The 21,251-nt window shown below is 32.0% G+C and overlaps 4 protein-coding genes across 8 annotated transcripts in view; 3 read left to right on the forward strand and 1 right to left on the reverse strand.

Annotated features, from left to right (window-relative positions):
- Positions 1–196: 196 nt before the first annotated feature.
- Positions 197–1,460, forward strand: LOC108766460 (uncharacterized; the record flags this gene model as incomplete). Its single annotated transcript, XM_018515763.1, has 4 exons — positions 197–267; positions 510–679; positions 768–943; positions 1,213–1,460. Coding segments are annotated over 3 exons (399 nt in total), but the record flags the coding sequence as incomplete, so codon positions are not given.
- Positions 1,461–5,474: 4,014 nt separating this feature from the next.
- Positions 5,475–7,955, reverse strand: LOC108766439 (uncharacterized). Its single transcript, XM_018515733.1, has 4 exons — positions 7,517–7,955; positions 7,251–7,364; positions 5,762–5,918; positions 5,475–5,665 (listed from the first exon to the last, which is right to left on the reverse strand). The coding sequence occupies exons 1-4, from the start codon at positions 7,841–7,843 to the stop codon at positions 5,475–5,477; spliced, it is 789 nt and encodes a 262-aa protein (XP_018371235.1). The 5' UTR covers positions 7,844–7,955.
- A 73-nt stretch (positions 7,956–8,028) lies between these two features.
- Positions 8,029–12,057, forward strand: Orc2 (origin recognition complex subunit 2). Of its 3 annotated transcripts, none has more exons than XM_018515739.1 (10): positions 8,029–8,152; positions 8,581–8,717; positions 8,887–8,961; positions 9,024–9,227; positions 9,312–9,583; positions 9,695–9,909; positions 9,977–10,109; positions 10,175–10,415; positions 10,491–10,721; positions 10,800–11,043. In XM_018515739.1, exons 2-10 carry the CDS (start codon positions 8,624–8,626, stop codon positions 10,997–10,999), a joined length of 1,665 nt encoding a protein of 554 aa, XP_018371241.1. In that variant the 5' UTR covers positions 8,029–8,152; positions 8,581–8,623; the 3' UTR covers positions 11,000–11,043. The 3 variants fall into 3 exon arrangements, with proteins under 3 accessions (XP_018371241.1, XP_018371242.1, XP_018371240.1); XM_018515740.1 differs by having other exon boundaries at positions 8,051–8,062; XM_018515738.1 differs by lacking the exon at positions 8,029–8,152 and adding an exon at positions 11,912–12,057 and having other exon boundaries at positions 8,529–8,717; positions 10,800–11,018.
- A 2,149-nt stretch (positions 12,058–14,206) lies between these two features.
- The window catches only part of rdx (BTB/POZ and MATH domain-containing protein rdx), a 136,191-nt gene continuing 129,146 nt past the window's right edge, over positions 14,207–21,251 (forward strand). For 2 of the 3 annotated variants that reach the window (XM_018515775.1, XM_018515777.1), the window contains exons 1-2: positions 14,207–14,667; positions 15,217–15,295. The gene's annotated coding sequence lies outside the window, so the exon portion shown is untranslated. Of the gene's footprint in view, positions 14,668–14,793; positions 14,833–15,216; positions 15,296–21,251 lie in introns of those variants that run through there. The other variant, XM_018515776.1, reaches the window with a different exon arrangement.

Genomic DNA, 21,251 nt, shown 5'->3' on the forward strand with positions numbered 1-21,251 from the left:
CACTCGTATTCATAGTCCTTCCTTATTTTAAGGATTGAGGAAGTCTCCATGAAGGATTCCTCGATACTCCAAGACCTCCTTATTTCATAAACGAATCTCAAGTCTGCCTTCCCGAAGGAAGGAATATTTTAGGGATTTTAGTAACATATTGATTGCAGCATGTTGTAATATATAGTATATGCAAGTATATATATAATATGCTAGTCAAGGATTTACACCTCGCACCAGCAAACAATTAAAGAAATGTTGGGATAATATGAAACAAAGGTAAGTATTATATAGCGATTATATAATTAGTCAGCCTATCCCAGTGAGAAATGACAATGGAATCAACATCAAATTGATGTCGATTCGACGTCGATTCCATTGTCATTTTTCACCGAAATTTTGTCTATTATATACTTTTCTCAAATATACATCTTTTCTCAAGTGTATACTTTTCTATGTATCTTTATAATTGGTTTCTATTATATTTTGATACTTATTATTTTATTAATTGATCATTTCAGAAAACGAAAATTAAGCACGACGTTCCGGCATGAACGGCTTATGACAGGTGGAGGTCCTGCGTCAGTACAGCCGAATGATCCAGTGATGGAATTTATGGATGCAACCAATCAAAACTTAGATGTAGAAATTGCTTGTGCATTTGATAGCACTGCAGTATTTGAAAAAGAATGTAAACAGTATATATGCTAACAGCAATTAAGATAATAATTATTTTTATTTTACATTACGGCAATCATTTTTAACTTTTTACTTTTCAGATAATGTAAAGACGGATTGTAAGTCTACGAAAGGAACATACATCATCCAAGATGAAAGTGAGAATGAAGAGGAAAATGTTATCAATACAATTGATATATATGATCACAGCGTTCCAGCTATTTCTCATAACACACCATTGAAAAAGAGGACAACTTGAAATATTAAAAACATAAACGTGAAAAAAATTTACGAATTAAATTATATTAATTGTTAATATTAATGATTTCGTTGTCATTTTAATAACATTACTGATAAAATATCGTAATGCATTACATGTTAAACTTTACATATTACAACGTTAAATAAATTCGACGTCAGTTGACAAGTATAAAATGAAATACATAAATGTTTCAGAATAAACTCTTTTGCTTCAACTAAAAAAATAATCTTTATTTCAATAAATTAATGATAACGAAATATTATAGTAAAGTAATTGATTTTCAGAACATTCGTGACGAGAAGGAATTAAGAATAATAAAAATAAGAGAAGCAATCGAGCAGCAGAGGGAGCTTCATGCTGCCAAAATGAAGATTGCTGAAAAAGAGGAGAAGATCGTCCTGCTGAAACTTTTAAAGGAAGAAGAGACGATCAAGCAAATTGCATAATATTATAAGTATTACGAGTATTATTATTGTTAATTGTATAGTATTATATTAATATTATATAAGACTGTGTTACTTTCTCTCAAACCGAAAGACAGTTAATTTTTATTTGTTTGTTTATGAATTGTATAAATTTAAACAATATGTATAAATTTATAACAACAATATGTATAAATTTATTTACTAAACTTTTATTCACATTATTAGAACATGATACTTGTATAAACTAAATATAAAAAATAAAAGTGGTTTATAATATTATTTCATAATTATGAAAAATGTCTTAAAATAAAAGCATTTTTATGCGCAAGTCCTATTCCATCTTGTTCTTCATTTACAATATTCTCAAATATAGGTTCATTAAATTCCTCTTCAATTATTTCGCCTAGATTATGTTTAATGCACACATTATGCAAAACGGCAGTGGCGCAAATAATTGCCACTGATGTGCTTAACTTCGTGCGTAAGCCATAATACAGGCATGGAAATCGACGTTTCCAAGATCCAAATAGCTGTTCAACGATAACTCGCGTTTTCTTATGTGCGATATTGTATCGAACTTCTGACTCTGTTTCAGGTCTTAAAACAGGTGTTAGTAGATAGCTGCGGCACGCATATCCACTATCACCAAGTAGAATTCCGTCCAGGTGCTTCAACTCGAAACGACAGCGCAGACCGCTTCGATCAATTCAATCTTAAAATGTCACGAACCAATCAGAGGGCCGCATTAGCATCTTAAGACATTACTTAAGATGGTCTTGAAATAAGACTCGACTATGAATACCGGCCTTAAGTAATGTCTTAAGTCGCTAATACGGCCTTCTGATTGGTTCATGATATCTTAAGACTGTACTTAAGACGGTCTTAAATATAAAATACGACTATGAATACCGGCTTATGTCTATGAATTCTTATTACATCTGTGGCTGCGTTTAGCAGAGAAAGCAGCTTTGCAACTGTGTAAAATTCTTGAATACGATGGGTTTATACATTTAGATCCAATGAGGATCTAAGGGCAAGACCAATCATATTAAAGAATTTTACAACAGTTGCAAAGCTGTTTTCTCTGCTGAACGCAATCTATGATGCAAGCCATCAGCTTTGACGCCATATTGGAGTAAGATTTAAAACTTTTTTTTTCGTTCTCGGCATAAATTCTACATAGACACGTATTAACGCGTATACGTCAATCCTGAAAAAGGATTTTTTAATCTGTAGAAGAGGAAAAAGTAATTGTTATACAAAAATTATTGCGTTTAGTTCGTAATACAGATAATTTAAGAATGATTTCAGCAATTTTTAGCGATTTATTTCCATTGGGACACAACAAAAAAAGTGCATATTGCTGTGTAGTTGACATCCACTTCTTCAGAGAACGATAGTGCGTATAAAAACTAGCGTATAAAGTATAAAGAACTTTTTAACCAATCAAAGCAAAGTTCACTAAACTTGAGATTGATTTTCTTTCTTCTGATTGATTAAATTCCAGTCCTGGGTACCTATTATGGAAATGTTCGGAATAGATTCCGATCGGAATTATTCAATTATTCCCTAGATTTATATTGTGTTTTTTGGGGAAAACGAAATAATTTCTATCGGAATCCATTCCGAGCATTTCCATAAAGCGGGGTCTACAATAGAAGTCGTAGTAGTCGTAGAGTCTTAAGTGGTAGAAAATTAACCAATCACAGTAGAATATGAGAAGAATAATCGACTACGATTGGTCAATTTTCTACGACTTAAGACCCTACGACTGCTACGACTTCTATTGTAGACCCCGCATAATAGATGCCGAAATCTCAATCGCGATCTCACTTGGGGCGTTTTTTTGTTATCCAATTAGAAGCTATCACAACCAAGGCTATCTTCGTCTTTAGGAATCAGAAAACGAAGATAGCCTTATGCGGGGTCTACAATAAAAGTCGTAGCAGTCGTAGGGTCTTAAGTCGTAGAAAATTGACCAATTACAGTCGATTATTCTTCTCATATTCTACTGTGATTGGTTATTTTTCTACGACTTAAGACTACGACTGCTACGACTTCTAATGTAGATCCCGCTTTAGCCGTGGTTGCTTTTGGTCGTACAACGAATAAACGTCATTGATACGTGTATTAACTAGTAACTTTCTATTAAGTCGTTTTAATTTCAACAATGTATCTAACGAATGATGTACTAAAGTGGTATAATATACATAAAAATGAATTTAATACACATATCATGTATACGTTTACCGCCAAAATTGAAATAATTCAATAGAAAGTTACTAGTTAGTATCCGTATCAAGTGCGCGATGTAAACTAGGCCATGGCCTTCATCTTTGATTTGCATTGTACGTGTTCTTTTATCAGCTCGTTTTCTAAATTTTCACCAATCCCTACACTCGTATCTCGCAGCTAAGCGAAAGCGCGTACCAAATTGATGCAGCCAATGGATATAAGCTCGAATTCCATATGGTGACTTCCATGTCCATCGTTCGAAACAGCACAGTTGCAGCTTAAAAATTAGTTCTATTGTATTATTGCAAATAATTAAGGCCATATCATCTGTATAGTCCCTGTAAATTTTTTTGCAATATAAAAATGAATGTTATAATTACTTATCTGGATATAAAAATAAATACTAAAACTGTATAGGGTATCCCAACTTTTTGACATATCGCTTGTGGATAGGTAGAGCAGACTTAACGATTCTAACAGAGTACAAAATAATCTCATATTATTACACACATGCATTATATATATATATATATATTTTTACAATAATTACAATATATAAAATACATTACTCAACAAAATTAAAGGATTACTTGTTCCACTCTGGAAAAATAGGCAAATTTCGAGATAGAATAATTTCGTCAAAAATCATCGTATCGAGATTTTTAAAAAAAGCATTTTAAAGCTTGAAATCTTTACTTTTCAAATCTGTACTTTAAAAAACCGTATTACTCATATGTCATAAAGTTACACAAACATAAATGAAGATGCATCAAATCTCAAAATTTTTTACGAAATTTGCGAAGTTCCACGGAGCCAAGTAAAAATTGTACATAAATGCGGTCTACATCTTTCGAAAGAGTGAATCTTTACCTTCACATACAAAAATGATTTGAAGTATTCAGAAGTTAGCTTTAAGCTTTAAAACGTTTATTTCAAACGTTGCTTTGTAATTATTTTTCACAGAAATACGTAAACCTTGATTTTGACCTTTTTAAAGCTAATTCTAAATCTTTTAACTTCAAGATTGAATGACCTCGTAAAAAATGATCGTAACAAAATTTTTAAAAAAGCATTTTAAAGGTTGAAATCTTTACTTTTGAAATTAGTAATTGGTATTTCAATCCGACTGATCCTTTATGGAGCTATATGGACACAAATGGATACCTGTTAAATGTGAAAATTTTGTACAAATTTTACAAATGTCTATGGCGTGAAGTAAAGATCACACAAAAATGCGGTTTACAGCAATCGAAAGCGTGAATCTTTATCTTCAATTTACTTTTTTATAGACCTCTGTATCATTGAATAAAAAGGGTCGTTTTTGCTTCAACGTTGAATAACTCGGTGAAAAAAAATCGTACAAAGACTCATAAAAAAAGAAAATGAAGGTAAAGATTCACTCTTTCGAAAGATGTAAACTGCATTTGTGTACAATTTTTACTTGGTTTCGTGGAACTTCGCAAATTTTGTAAAAAATTTTGAGATCTGATGCATCTTCATTTATGTTTGTGCAACTTTATGAAATATGAGTAATACGGTTTTTTAAAGTACAGATTTGATTGAAAGTAGAGATTTCAAGCTTTAAAATGCTTTTTTAATAATCTCAATACGATGATTTTTGACGAAGTTATTCTATCTCGAAATTTGTCTATTTTTGCAGGATGGAACAACCTTTAATTTTGTTGAATAGTGTATTATCCTTATTCATATTTGTTGAACAATGAACTTAAAAAAATTGTGTACTCTCATAATCATTATAATGTGACAAGGTAAACATCTTTACAGATTATTTTTAAAAATGGTTTGTACCAAATTATTATATCTATTTTACAAAGTTATTTAAATTAAATCAAACTAAAATTAAATTCAAATTATATTTATAATTTCTAGCTTGTTTTGCTTGAGTTACGTTTCTTTGAGCTTCTTTCACGTTTAGGAATAACACCAAACAGTGGATGCCTTTTTCTTAAATTATTAGGGAATTGTACGCCAGAGCTCTCGGTAGATACCGGCTTTACTTCCGGGGCTTCAGACAATTTTCTTCTCACTGACAAGAAACCAGCTGGCTTGATATTTACTATACAGGAAATATCAATATTAATATAAAAGGGAATAATACAACAAAGGAGTATGTAAAACTTCTCTTTTAATTTCTTAATAAAAAATTTTTTACCAGTTTTGTACTGTGGAGCATCCTTCTTGGAATTAAGAACACATGTGACATTGTGATTTGTGTTATGAGCGACTATATAATATCGTTCGTCTTTAATTTTGAACTTTGACTTGTTTTCGAAAACTATAGTCTGACCATGAAGCTCTTGTGGGTCTACCTACGTAACACAAGATTATACCCTCAATGCCTCGAAGTATTAAATACATAGTATTTATTAAATATTAAATACATAGTATTCATTTTGCCAGTTCAATCTTACATTCAAGATTGTCTTAAATACAATTTTGAAATATTGTACTATTCCAAACAACTGGTGCAATAAATTAAAGTAAGACAGGTACAGTTTGTTTCACTCTAACTTACTGTACGAGATCAGAACCAGTTTAAAATTCTTTGAAGAAGAACAGATTTACGGTAAGCTTTTAATTTTTTACTCTAAGCTCTGAGCTGATCTTAATTTGCTATAAGCTAAATTTGCTCTAAACTTTATAGTTGAGATCTAACCAGTTTGCCTAAAACTTATTATCTATTCAAATAAACATATGCATAAAGAAAATTATTACAAAAAATTTAAGGCAGTGAGACATAAGCAGTGAGGAAATTAACATGTTGGATTGGCTACTGTTTACGTTATGGCCTTATGGACTCTACTGTGATTGGTCAATTCGCTTACTGCTTATGTTTTACTGCTTCAGTTTTTTTGTGTGCCATGCTCTGTACGGCTTAAGGTAGTATTGGAAACATTGTTTACCAGAAAAGCCACAATTTAGAAGTTAGAACAAAAGGTTAAAGAAATCTACCTATTATAAATTGAGATATTAAAATTGTTCTCATTACTTAAGGCACTGACGAGATACTATTAAAGACTGTTGGCCCTTGGCAAATTTTCGTGACTGTCAAAGGGACAAGCAAAGAACAATGACATTACTGACAACTAATAAAAATTTACAATTATTAACATAAATATTTCGATAATTATTAAATTGATTTTTTTATTATATGAATGCTGCATAAATAAGTACGCATACTTTTAATGCTATATGTTACACATTGCCAAAAAGTTACAATTTTTTTTCTACAGTTATCATTTTTATTGATAATCAAACTAGGATGATAACATTAAAATCACAGTTTTAAATAAAAATCAAGTATTATTAAGTTTTAAACATATATATATATGTCTATAAAACTAAATCATGAAATTAGTACTGCATTATCAGTTTTTTACTTTTGGGCTGCACCAACATTACTTTGACCTTAAACAAGACTTAAAACTCTGTCTCTCTTTTGCTTTAAAACAAGACAAAAATAGTTTTAATCCTTGCTTAAAGTCCAAGTAACGTTGGTGCAACTGAGCCTTAATGACTTAAATTTTAATAGTTACGCGAACAGTCCATAAGCACCAACCATCTTTAATAGTATCTCGTCGGTGATTAAGGCAATCTTGATTACAAGATTAAACTATGTTCCTTTCATTGTCTAGACTTACTAATCTAGGAATGTCCATTATCCAGATTTCTTCACTGTCCGATACATCCTCCAAATTAAATGTGGAAGATACATTTTCCTCATTCAATGTCTCCTTTTCAACTATTTCTTTAAGCTAAAAGATAAATAGACAATCGCACAGACTTGTTATTTCACAATTAAAATTATACTTAAATAGAAATTAATTATGTAGAAATGAATATGTAGAAACTAACAATAAAAATAAAAATAAAAATTGAAATTTAAACGTAATAATGATCCACTTACAGTACGCGGTCTGGGCAAAACTGAAGTGGATAATGACAATCCATTAAATGTCACCTCGTTAGATCTATTAGCGTCATAGTTTGAGGTTTGCGCAATCTCATCCGTCGCGTTTTGGTCAAGCGATTTGTTAGATTTCTTCAGAATGCTTTTGCGCGATTTAACAGGACTGTTACGCACTTTGGGCGGCTGCTCTTCTGTCTTAATCGTGATAGATTTACGCTTGTGATTTGGAGATGGCATATCCTCGGCGTTCTCTATCAATACCATCGACTTATTCAATTGCGTGTTCAGTTCCGTTACCAAGTCCTCGTTAGCGGAGTCTGTCATTTTTTAAAAATTGTCCTAAATTATGGTGTAAATTATTCGACAAAACGGTTTCACCAAGCATAGCAGTAACACACGAGCACAGAACATGATACTTTTAACAGGTTATATTTCGTTCCGTTCGTTCTCAGTTTCGCCTCCGGCCTCCTGCCGGCGCCCTCCGGTGTTATATATCTAGTGACTTTAACCGATTTCGGCGGTAAAAGCCGTATGGCTTCTCAGGTTTCCCTTTGCTAATAAGTTATAAAATTAGTACAATGTTATCAGTTTTTTTTACTCTTAATCACTTCATTAACAAGGACGCGTACTTCCGTAAGGATGTCGGGTCTTTGATATCTAATATCTCGATTCGTGGGACACAGCAACGCTTTTTTTGCCAGATTAATGACTTTTCATCTCACATTTTTCAATATTTTCTAACCAAATATTCACATTACTCTGTCATCTTAATTCAAAGCATAGAAAATGGACTGCGCGATCTGTATCTAATTAATGTATCAAATGTGTTCGACAATAATGAGAGAGAGGGACCGTGGGAGACGGCCAATCTCCCTCTCATTCTCTCTCCCATTACACCATTGAATGGAAAGAGATAGAAATGGCCATCTGTCACAGTCCCTCTCTCTCATCTCTATCGACCATTTTGACATACGGATCGCGCAATCCATTCTCTATGTTTTTGTCTTAATTTATTATTAGTCAAATAGGATTCGATTAGGAAATCTAGTACTACTATTTAGGAAAGAGAAATACGCGTGTACGATACAGAAAATTTTGTGAAAAATGGCTTCTGCCAGAAATGTGAGGAGATCTACGCGAATAAAACCTCATGTGAAGTACACAGAAGTCAGTGATGAGGAAACTCCCGTTAGCAGTCGTAAGATTACACTAATATAAATTATTACAAACATTCTTGTTAGATAATATAATTGTTAATTAATATAAATCTTATAGAAGTAGTCTGTTTTTAAGATTTACTCACTTTAATTTGAACTATAATTTGTTGTACATTATCAATGTAATTAGTACAATTTATATTTTTGTAGCACAAACTAATATATTGAATGCTGAGATAGAGGAACAACTAAAAGATATCAAAGAGGATGTACAAAAACCACTTGGTAATTGCTGAAGATTTATAAGGATAGCTATTTTATTCTCATCTAATGTACTGATTTTTTAGAATTATTTTCTGAGAAGGATGTAAGTGGAAGAAAACTGTACGGATTTCAAACACCAACAAAAAGAAATAGCATGATGATCAAAGCTAATCAGTGCCGTACACCTGAGACTCCAAAAAGTTTTAAAACACTTCCAATCTTAAAAATCGTTCTTAACAAGATTATCACAAACCCTGACGATGAAATGGTCAAGAAGGATAGCAAAGGTATCTTGTTTTATAAACATATTTTGTTACAAATTGTAAAAAACATATTTGCATCTTTTAATTTCTTTTTTTCTGATAACTTAGTATCTCGAAAACGATACTTGCCCAGTGTAACTTCAAGTGGCAATGAGAGCATGTCAGAAGACAGTGAATATATACCTTCAAATAATGAAGTCAGTTCAGAATCTTATGAAACTTCTGATAAAAGCGAGGATAGTGACAATTCTGATGTAAGCCAAGAAAATAATATTAGAAGAAAAGTTATACAAAAAGTAAAACCTTTATTGAAACGTGAGGTACAAAATACACCTACGAAATCAAGGAGAGGACGTAAAACTGTTGCTTACAAGGATTATGTAAGTTGGGATTAACAAGATGGTCTTAAATATTTAGCAAATTGTATGTAAATATTTCAATTATGATCCATATATATAGTTTATTGATGAATTTTTTTTTAATATTTAAAGCACATACAAACCGATGAATATTTTGAAACTCAATCAGGAAAAATAGTTACATCTGATCGTACATTAGAAAGACTTAAGAATGCTTGTCTCACTGAAGAATCACTAGGAAAGTTATTAATAAATCAAAGTCATATTTCTAAGATACACAAAAAACGTATTTATTCATTGACAGAAAATTGTACGTCTTTTTTTCCTATGTGGCAATTTATATTGGAGTAAGTATTAAATATGATTGAATATTTTTTAGTGAAATATCATTTTAAAACCTGTGTTATATTTTAGAGAAGGTTACAGTCTGCTACTTCATGGAGTAGGTTCAAAAAGAAATTTGATAAATGATTTTTATAATGAGATTATAGAAGATCACCCAACATTAGTTATAAATGGATTTTTTCCTAGTTTAACACTAAAAGATGTAAGTTAAATCTTTTATTAATTAAAAAGATATGTACGAAAATTATATATTAAATGTTATTTCAGATACTTGATAACATAATAATGGATTTGTTAGACTTAAATTGTCCAACAAATCTTAATGATTGTTTAGAACTTATAGAAACAGTTATGGGAGATAATCCGGATGATCGACTTTATTTATTAATCCACAATATCGATGGAGTAATGCTGCGTTCGAATAAAGCTCAAAATATACTTGCCAGTTTAGCAGCCATTCCAAATATCCATGTCCTAGCATCTGTTGATCACATAAATGCACCAATTCGTAAGTTATATTTATCATTATGCTGATTTTGGAGTTTATTTGTTACTAGTTAATATCTCTAATTTGTTGATTTAGTTTGGGACCATGTAAAACGCGCCAAGTTTAATTTTTATTGGTGGGATGCAACAACATTATTGCCATATCAAGCGGAAACGTCATATGAAAGTTCCTTATTGGTTCAGCAAAGCAGTGGACTCGTGTTATCCTCTCTTCAGAATGTCTTCCTGTCCCTCACGTCAAATGCTCGAGCAATTTATTTGATTCTTGTCGAATATCAATTGAGCAACAATAGTAGTAATTTTACAGGTAATTATTATTCAATCATTTACTCTGTTCTATTATGTCATAGTAACTATATTTGATCATTTCATGATGCCATTTTAGGGATGGCGTTTAGGGATCTATATCGAGCAGCGCGCGAACAGTTTCTGGTTAGTTCCGATTTGACATTAAGGGCACAATTAACTGAATTCATTGATCATAAATTGCTACGAATTAAACGTACAGTTGACGGCGTTGAACATCTGACGATACCTCTTGATAATTCTCTTCTTAAACAATTTATGGAGCAACATGGATCATAATTGATGAACATAAGAAAAAGTAAATATTTTTATAATAGTTGATAATAAGGAAAATAATAGTTTAATGACTGAATTAAACTTTTAATTTCTTTATTACATATCACTAATTTATCGCATTTTATTTTTCGTTCATTGTATTTTATATAAAAAATATTTCATAAAAAGTTATATAGACACCAAAAAAGTACCTCTTAATATTAAAGACCGATAATCTTGAAAATTCATATAATAATAATTTAAATTTAGATTTAGTTCATAATATCATACGGGGTGATCCCGATTGACCACGGCTCGATTGGACACCACCAATCACAGCGACCGGTGCTTAGGAGCTTTGTAGTCTCAAGCGCTGTGAGTGGCTCGTGTCCAATTGAGCCGTGTCCAACTGGGTGCCACCCATATCATACAATGCTTATGACATTAATTTTATAATTTATTATTATCCTGATGTTTCATATGTATCTACATGCATTTAGAACAATAATATTCACATTCGATTTAAAACTGCAATTTTGTTATTCGTATTTGATTATCCATGTAAGCGATTAGGGAGGATCCCGTTTGCCTACAGTTCTGATTGTACACACCACTCATATCAACTAATGTCTAGTAATTTTTTACTGTTTTGCCAATGAGATTATTTTATTTTTAAATTGGCCAATCAGCGATACATGTGTGCAATCGGAGCCCTCCCGATAATTATGGAGAAAAATGATAATTTCACAATATATATCATTGCATCTTAAATATGCATTTTTATTGATGAAATATATGTTTTGTTGATGAAATATAAACCATTTAATATGGCGAATTTTATATTGCATTAAAAGTTAATTATTTAAATACTTATGTTAGTAATAAAAAAATTAATTTGTATAATTGATGATATCGATATTGGTCAATTATCTCTAGTGTTGTTAATTTCCTGGGAAATTTAAATCATCAGGAAAGAACCTATCTTTCCCGGAATTTTTCTGAGGAAAGAACCTGGAACTGGGAAAAAAACGGTTTTTTAATGTAAGTAATTATAAAAATATCAAATCCTTAGCACACACAAAATATATACCTTAATCTTGGAAAATCTGATATTAATTTCTTGAATGGAATGTTAAAAAATACAAAATATAACAGCTTACAATAAAAAGGAGGCACAAATAATAATAATAATAGTGGCAATTTTCCAGCTAGAACACAGAACATTACACTATGTTTTACTGTGTATAAGATACTTGTTGCAACGCAGTTTAGTTTCATAGTGTAACACCAGACTGCATGGTAGTCTTCCATTGTTATTCTTATAATTATATTTAACGTATCAATAATAAATTTATGATTTTTATTTAGACTTAAGTCATAATTTTTTCAGAATTGGTGATTTTTGAGTTTTATTGCAAAGTAAGTACGGTTACCAAATGACTTTTTTGAAAAGTTGGTAACATGTACGTACTTTACACACTTACTACTTAGCTTTTTACAGTGTTGAGCAGTGTAACACTGTGTCATAGTTGGAACACTTTGCGTAAGACACAGTGTTACACTGTGTCACCTGTATACGTTGTTGGAAAACACCCAGTATATGCTTTTACAGTATAAGTTAATTAGATTAAGTTAAAGAAACAAGTTGCTATATTAAATAAAATTGTAAAAAACTTTCTCCTAACATAGTACGTACATACATATATCAAGTTTGTGTGGAACAAAGAGCAACATAAAATAAATGAGAAAAATAAAATTTTAGTAGTTAACACTTGAAGATATATTACGACCATAGGCCATAAATATAAGTATTATAGATACTATAGGTAGTTAAGATAACTGATACGCGTTGATTCATATTGATAATATAACTGATAATATCGCCATTGTTGCCAATGTTGCTATATGTAAAAAAAATATGGTGGACATGGGTTCTTTCCCTCAAAGCGTGGAAAGAAACGTTTTTCGTTCCCGTTCTTTTCCGGGTTTTTTTCCTGGTTTTTTTCCGGTTCTTTCCCTCCTTCGCAACACTAATTATCTCCCTATTGATCGTAAAAAAAAATCGTACAAAAAATTCCTCGAAGTCATTGGTTGATTCTTAATAGGTCTATTCGCGTTGCTTGCACTTTTTGCATTCGGCATCTTTGTTTTCTCTCTTTTCAAAGTTAAATATGGATCTATCTCATTTTAAGTACAAAAATATTTGGGGATTTCATGCAATGTGAACAGACCTATATTATCTTATTGGTACGATCTTTACAAGATTCCTTCTAACTTGAAGCAAAAAGTAAAAAATTGAGGGACAACATCACACGGTGTTCCCAAGCGGTCACCCATCCAAGTACTAACCGTGCTCAACGTTGCTTGACTTCAGTGATCAGACGAGAACTGGTACTTTAAACGTGATCTGAATGTTGTCCGATTATCTAAGATATTTGAGAATGGTTTTGTTTGATTTTGTGATTTATAATCGCCTTCATTATTTTATGTAGCGCTACATAATAAATAATTTATTGTATTGTTATATTTAAAAAATGAAATGAACAAACCTAAATGATTACAAAATTAGTTTTGAATTGAAATTGAATCTTGTCAGCCAAGCTCCCTAACCTTTTATATATTTTTCTAGGTTTGAATTTTATTCATCGGAGCTTTTTAGTTTACTTTAGTTTTAAGTTTCAAGAAAAAAATGTTATATAAACACAGGCTCATAAATGAATGAAAAATAGCTTCATTAAAAAGTTGTAACGAAAATACAAGAATAGCTAGCTTATTTGACTAACTTCTTTGTCGATACCACATAGAAATAGATTGTTTATTTACATTATAACTCCATTTCAAAATATTGTTCCCTTGTTACGAATTCAAGATTGGCATCTACGAAAAATAAAATTTGTTGCATTTTATCATTCATTGTGAAAAATAAGTCTCACGTAGGCTGCAGTCAAACCATTACAAATGCTTCGAAGCGTTTGGTTGACCAATTAGAAAAAAGAATGTTACAAATTAACCAATCAAAAATTGCTTTAAAGCATTTGTAGCATCGCGTAATCAACAGACGGTAGTGCACGCACGCGCAGTCTAGTGAGATTGTCCCGCCATCACTGATCACGCGACTTGCGGAGCATCACGAAATTAACGAGTCAAATGAAGGCGCCAATCGTCTCCGTGTTTAGAGGCTATTTTTATACGCGATGAGTGAACGATACGCGAAAGAAGTTATTTAACGTGATCGCACAATGAACAACAAGACACCGCTTCCACGAGCAAATATAGTTACTTTCGAAATGTCGTTTTCGTCGCGATATGCCTCGGCGAAATCGGGACAGAGTAGCGGTGTTAGGTTAGGTTATGCGCCTCGAAGCGCGGCACTGCGAAGTTGTCCGATTCACGTCGATATCGTCGATTGCGACTTCGATAATCGCAACAGTTCGAAAGTCGCGATCGGCGCCAACGGTCGGTCGGTCCGTCGTTGACGCGTGAGCTCCATGCTCCATTTCTCTTTCGTGGACGAAAAGGAAAGGAAATCTCGGCCCGCCCGGCCGTCGCGTCGTGCTCGCGACCATCGTCGCGACACTCGCGAACGGGATTCGTGAAATCTGCGAGACTGCTCCAGCCTAGACGGCGCCCGGCTTCGTCAATCGACGACGTAAACAACGCGTTCCTCGCATGACCGCTCTGACCTTACACTGGTAAGTCGCACGCGCGCGCGCGCAACCTTGACTTTCGGAGTAAGTTGTGTATAGAGAGGAAGTGAGAAAGAGAGGAAAGAGAGGGAGAGAGCAAAACGCCGCGCCGTGTCATGGAGTAGCGGCGTGCACGTTTTTCCTGGGAAAACAGCGATGTCATTTGGCGAGGTATTCGCGAAGACATTCGTGTCGGTACTTCGGAGCGTGGGGACATTTTCTAAATTCATGCCGCTACACCGAACTGTCTCTTGTTCTTATAATATACTCTTATTATACGGAATCTTTAAAATTTATGAACGAGAGGTTCCTCAGTTCCTCTTGTGAGGTACTTCTTCTTAGATTCTCAATTTCTTCTCTGGCTGTGAGGCACAAAAAACTGAGTTAATATTTAACACAGTTGATTTAACAAGGATAATTATCATTAAGTTGCCAGTAGAGCGACAATCATGTTTATTATTTTTTCATCTCATTTTTGTACCTGGTCATCAAATATAAACTTTAACTCCAGATATATGTACATTTATAACTGACATAAGTATGTATTCGTTACAGATCGTGTTTGTCGGATAAGCCTGTGTGACTGGTTCAGTTGTTACAACAATTGTTAAACTGTTTTCATCCTGTTTCATAGGTAAGTATTTTAAGTTGTTATTTTTCCCCGTTGAGAGAGAATTACTTTGGAATGTAAATCACTTCGACTGCCAATATGGAGCAGTGTAACTCTGAATGTTGTTTGCTGTCCATGTGTTGTTGTTCTAAATTTTATGCATATTAGTTTTATCTCGTTATTTGCTCCATTTTGTGTAATGGTATATTATTGTTACACACTGTATCTGAAAAGACACTGTGCACAGGTGTGTGTAATTAATGAAACACAATACACACGTATATATATTATATCAATCAATCTTTTTTTGTATAATAATTTTTTATATTCTCAGATTTTTTTATTTATCTGACAAAGAATAACTTTAAAATGCTTTGACATACTTTGTCGTTTTATTGGCATTTTGGCCTTACTTTTGTGAGTTTTATGTAACACCATTAAAAGAACACGAAACAGTATTATAGACGTGTTCCGTTGCAGTTTGGATATTGTTAGATTTATTTATGTTGAATAGTGCAATATGATTATTCTTGCGTTACTGTTTTTACTTTCAATGTTTGACTATTGGGAAAACATAGAATACCATTTTATTTAAAAATTAGTAAGCATTATTACTTTTGTAACAAAGATTAATAAGTAAAGTTATGATTTTTCTCGGTAATTAGGAAAATATTTTAATAAAAATGTTTCTTAACTGTTGGAAGGATAATTTTGTAAATTTTTAAACAGAAACGTAAAACTTTCGCTCTCATAATAGTTATCAAATTATCTAATAAGATTGCTTAGATAATGCCATTTATAATTCATTTATAAAATTGAATCGATCAATAATTTATAAATAAGTTATTTAAAAAAATTCGTTTACGTTGCGAGAATAATTCCTTCCTCTTTGATGAATCATAGGATATTCGATTTATGAATGTAGAGAAATTCTTATTAAATCATTAATTTCGAATTTCTTTTTTATGAAGTAGTAATTTTGTAATATTTTTAATAACATTAATCACAGAGGAAATATGTATGTACCATGCCTCAAATTGCATATTGCAAGGAAATTAATTTCAAACGCGTGCTGATAGATGGCGTTACATTGTATATTTTAGCTGTTATTTTTTTTTTAGTTATATAGTTGAATATTCAATAGTATCAAAATTTAGTTGGGTAGTAACAATAAGTTAATACTTAATAAGTTAAAAGTTAAATAAAAAGTTAAAACTTTTAACTTAATTAGATTCATTTTAAATGAATTAATTTTTAACTTCATTTAATTATTTTTAAACTATAATTTATTAACTTTTTTTAAGTTGAAAATTTTTTTATCTTCCTAAAAGTCATTTATTTTTTCTGTAAAATCTTAAACTTTATGGAATTAGTACAGAAAAAGTTCACTCATTGTGTATGATGAACGCGACTCGTAGTGGCTAAAGTTGAGGTTCGATCTGCATTTAAGAAATGCTATTGCACCATTCTATCTTTTTTTTATGCCTAATGAGCGATAAAGAAAGAATAAAAACTTTGTGTATAATTTTGTATATACATTTTAAAATATGAAAATACATCTAAAAATACTGAAAATCTATTTTTTATTGTACAAGAAATATTTTTATTATTTCATATAATTAATTAATAAATTATGGAATTTATTTAATAACCTATATTGTATCTGTTTTGTTATTTAAAGTAATGTAATTTTAAGAAAAATTAGAATATTCTGATTTAATGAAAATAATCTTTTTAAAAAAATAACTTTTTATTTAACTTGAGTTAGTTCAATCTTAACGTAACTTTAACTGAATTAATTTTTTTTTCATGCAACTTTTAATTTAACTAAGTTAATTTTATAAGCCATTAACTTTAACTTTTAATTTGGTTAAAAAAAATACATGAACTACCCAACTCTGAAATTTATAATAGCCTAGGGGATGTAACAAGAAACAGTATATTCATGGCATGGAACATACGGGAATAACCAAGCCTTTGTATTTTTTAAATAAAAAAGGTATCTTAATAATAAGCTATTCTTTTTAATTGCACAAGTCTGCACTGATTATTTGTTTTTTTTTCTTTCTGAGATACAAATTGTAACATTTTTTAGGAATAGTTTTGACTGTACAATATTAGCTAAAAGTATCAGTCAAACAATTGCAAAACAAATAATTTAGCTTATAATGGTTATATGCAAAATGATCATATTTTTCTACAATTTTGAGTTAATAACTTTTAATCGAATAAGTGGACCCAAATAAACTTTGACACGAATATTTATTATTATTTGATCAGTATATGTATAAAATTTGATTTAATATATAATATATTCTCAATGATTTAATTCTTATTTTCTCATCAAATTTGCAAATAAATATTACAAAACGCGATTTTATATAAGAATCAAAGCAAACAAAAAGAAATTAAATAACTTTTGAAGCAATAAGAGAATTGTGCTTAAATTGTAAACAAATATTCAGATGTAATAATAGAATAATTTATAAAATGTTTATACTTTTGACATAGTTTTTAGATGTGACATGTACATCCTTAAATCAATATAGTCACACTTTTTCTATATAAAGTCACGATAAATCAGATACAAATTAAATCTACTAAAATCTCTGATTGTGACAAGTTTGTCAATTAAATATCATATACCTTCAATATCAAATATTAATACAATTTAAATTAATACTTAACATTATTAGTAAAATTATGTATTTATCGCGAAACTCAAAACGCCTTAGATCGACTTTCAGCTTGATTTGATTTTTCCATCGTTTGTGCAGCTTTGCAACTATTATAAAATTTTGAAATATATTTGGTCTTGCCCTTAGTTCCTGGATCTAAAGGAATAAATCAATCACGTACATTAAAAAAATCTTACAGCAGTTGCAAAATTGTTTTTTGCTGAACGCAGCCTATTTCTGCGCGAATTGAAAACAGCGTTTCCGCAAAACAATATCGTATTTCAATTTCGAATGACGATGCATCTGACAAAAGCGTTAGGCTTCCAAGAAGGAGAACAATTGGTTTTCACTCCACGCGTTGCTCTTGGGTTAATAGCTCGGGAGAGCGGCTTCGTTGATTCTTCAGGTATACGGGCGTGGAACTGCATTCGTGTGAAAGTTGTTAAATTGTCCTGGTTTGTCTAACATACAAATATCGTGATGACGCCGAATTTATAATCGTTCAGATTGAGTCGAAAGATTTCTCTGAAGTTTTATTAAAATCTACGGTGCGGAAATAATTCGTCCCTTCTTCTTCTTCAATAGACACTTAGCTCGTGGGCGAAGAGAAATGCTCACTGAATCATTCATTTAAAGCCTCTTCTCCAGATATCGCTGATTGTTGAAGGAAAGCTTATTTTAATTTGAATATTTAGAGGGATTTCACAAGCGATTTTAAAAATCTCGGTAATATGCGAAAATTCTTAAATTCGCGTTTTGCATTTTCACTTTATGATAGAAATTTTGATTTGATTAAACAATAAGAATCTTATTGGAGATGTAACAACCAATAGGAAATATAGGTTCATAATGGTTGAAGGACCTGGATCTGGATCTGGATCTTAATGCTTAAATAATTCCATTTGAATTTGTACATTTGTAATTGAGCTGTGCGCGCCTATTTTTCATTTCCTGTTGGTTCAATTTGATTATTACGTTATTATTCAAGGAAAGTCGACTCAACCTTTTATTTTTCTTAATTAAGACCGATATCTAGCTTGTAACTCTTGTTAACAATTTCGGACACGCGAAAGTCGGGAAACCTGCAAAAGTTTACTTTCATATATCGATCGCGTATCTTTCTCTAACTCCGTCGCGCAACTGTTTCGCTGATTTCACTTTTGCCAAGACAAACTAATTTCTCCGAGCTACGATTCCCCGAGAAAACCGTCGCTCGATAGCTTCGAGATGTGATGCACGAACGAATGAACGAACGGAGGGAGAGATTTGCTTTCGCCTCGAACGGCTCGAATTCGACGTCGCTCACTCGCTCGCTTGCGCCTGATTATGAAACGTCCTGTACGAGGCGATACTTTCACTATCGCGGCCAAGTTTCATAATTATTATTATCGAGGCCATACGTAGGTCGAAGAGGAGACTGTCAAGAGACGGAGAAAAGGGTTGGGCTCGTCTTTCACTAACCATCACTTCGAACAATGGCGCCTTAATTGGAGGAAAGAGAAAGAACTAATTCTATTTTATATATACAGAACGTCCCAATGGCACTTGTGTGCAAACGACACGTTCCTCGATAAAATCAACATTGACTTTCCTTTGACGAAATTTTCATGGAAATTATTATACGTTATTTAAATTTAATTTTGGTATATATCGACGCGGATCTTTTAATATAGGAATTTAATTAAAGCTATATTTACTTGCAAAGTTTTATTTTTAATAGGAATTTAATTACACTGTTGGAAAATTCGTGTTTAACAGAATACATTTTACGTGTCCCAAATAACGATCCACTCAAATTTTTGTGCTCGTTTAACATAAGATGAATTATGTTAGAAAAGAACACAGATATTGTGTAAAAAAATGATCATAAATAAGAGTAATGTTGACACAATTTGTAAACAAACTGTGGAAGTATAATTTTAACATTTATTATATGATATGTTAGATGAACACATATTTCATTCATTTATCTAAAGAATTTACGTTTTAAAAAACATTATTTTATCGTTTATTTATTCATAAATTGTGTCATTTTGACACTAAGAAATGTTGAATATCAATTTAACATAAAATCTTTGAATAACATATCATATTATGTTAAATTAACAATCGAATATGTTAAAGAATTCAACCCAACAACCGGTTAACAAGAACGTGACTAAACCGTTTCCAACACAAATACACATTTTTTGTAGGTAGCTCTTTCATTCTCATGACGTTTACTGTCCATTACAAAATGTTCTAACACACAATGGGCAATTTTGTCGTGTTGTTCAATTCTTTGTTGTCTTTGAATTCTTCGAATTCGTAAAAAAAAAAAACAATCTCTCTGCTGTTTCGAAAAACAGTGTTAGCGTCGAGACACCCCGATGTACATGGACGCACACGCACGTATGTGAAACTTTTGTCCTAGCCGTATCGCGGCTTTGTTACGTGTACGTGTCATGTTGCGTGACCGAGAAATCATTTTTCCAACGTGATCGCCGCGCCGATCACCGGTTAGCAATTCCCTCGTCAAGGCTCGTTGTCGTCTCTTTTTCTCTCTTCTCCTCTCCTCTCTCTCTCTCTCTCTCTCTCTCTCTCTCTTTCTCTCTCTCTCTCTCTCTCTCTCTCTCTCTCTCTCTCCCGGCCGATGCACGTGCGAAGTAACGTTCGTGTAACTAGTTTTGCTCGTATTTAATATCCGCCGTGTGTGGCGTCATTGGTGGCTCTATTAACGAGCTAGGTCGACGTCGACATGCGCGCTTTAGTCGAATCTCTCTCTCTCTCTCTCTCTCTCTCTCTCCTTCAAAGCTTAAATAGTTTCAACTCTGAATCTTTCTCACGATGGAAGACTTTCTCGTAGTGCATTCTTTAGCAATAGAAGAATCTGGATATTAAATAGACTAAAAAAAAAAAAATCGAATAAAAGATGGAAAAATGGAAAGATAACTGATAGATAAAGGCCAAGAAAGTTAGTCGACGATTAGATATCCTCGTTGGTCCAGAAATAGCAGGTATAAAATAATTAAGAGGAAAATGCTACATATCAGCTATTATGCAGGGAATCAGGGATGTGTACAAGCTAAAACCGGAAGGCTGGCGACTCGCTCACGCTGTTACAATTTAAGCTTCAATCTTTGCCACTGCGTGAAGTTTATGATTGTCCGTTTGTCCAAAGTAATAAGAATTATTACGTACGATTTACTTATTGAAACAGGTTATTAGATTGCTGATTATTTTTTTCCATAGTCTGATAACTAAATTGGGTGGAGGAATGACCGTGGGTGATATTTGATTTTGATATAATGGTATGTACCCAC

Source organism: Trachymyrmex cornetzi, unplaced genomic scaffold (assembly GCF_001594075.2).
Source record: "Trachymyrmex cornetzi isolate Tcor2-1 unplaced genomic scaffold, Tcor1.1 scaffold590, whole genome shotgun sequence".
NCBI lineage: Eukaryota > Metazoa > Arthropoda > Insecta > Hymenoptera > Formicidae > Trachymyrmex > Trachymyrmex cornetzi.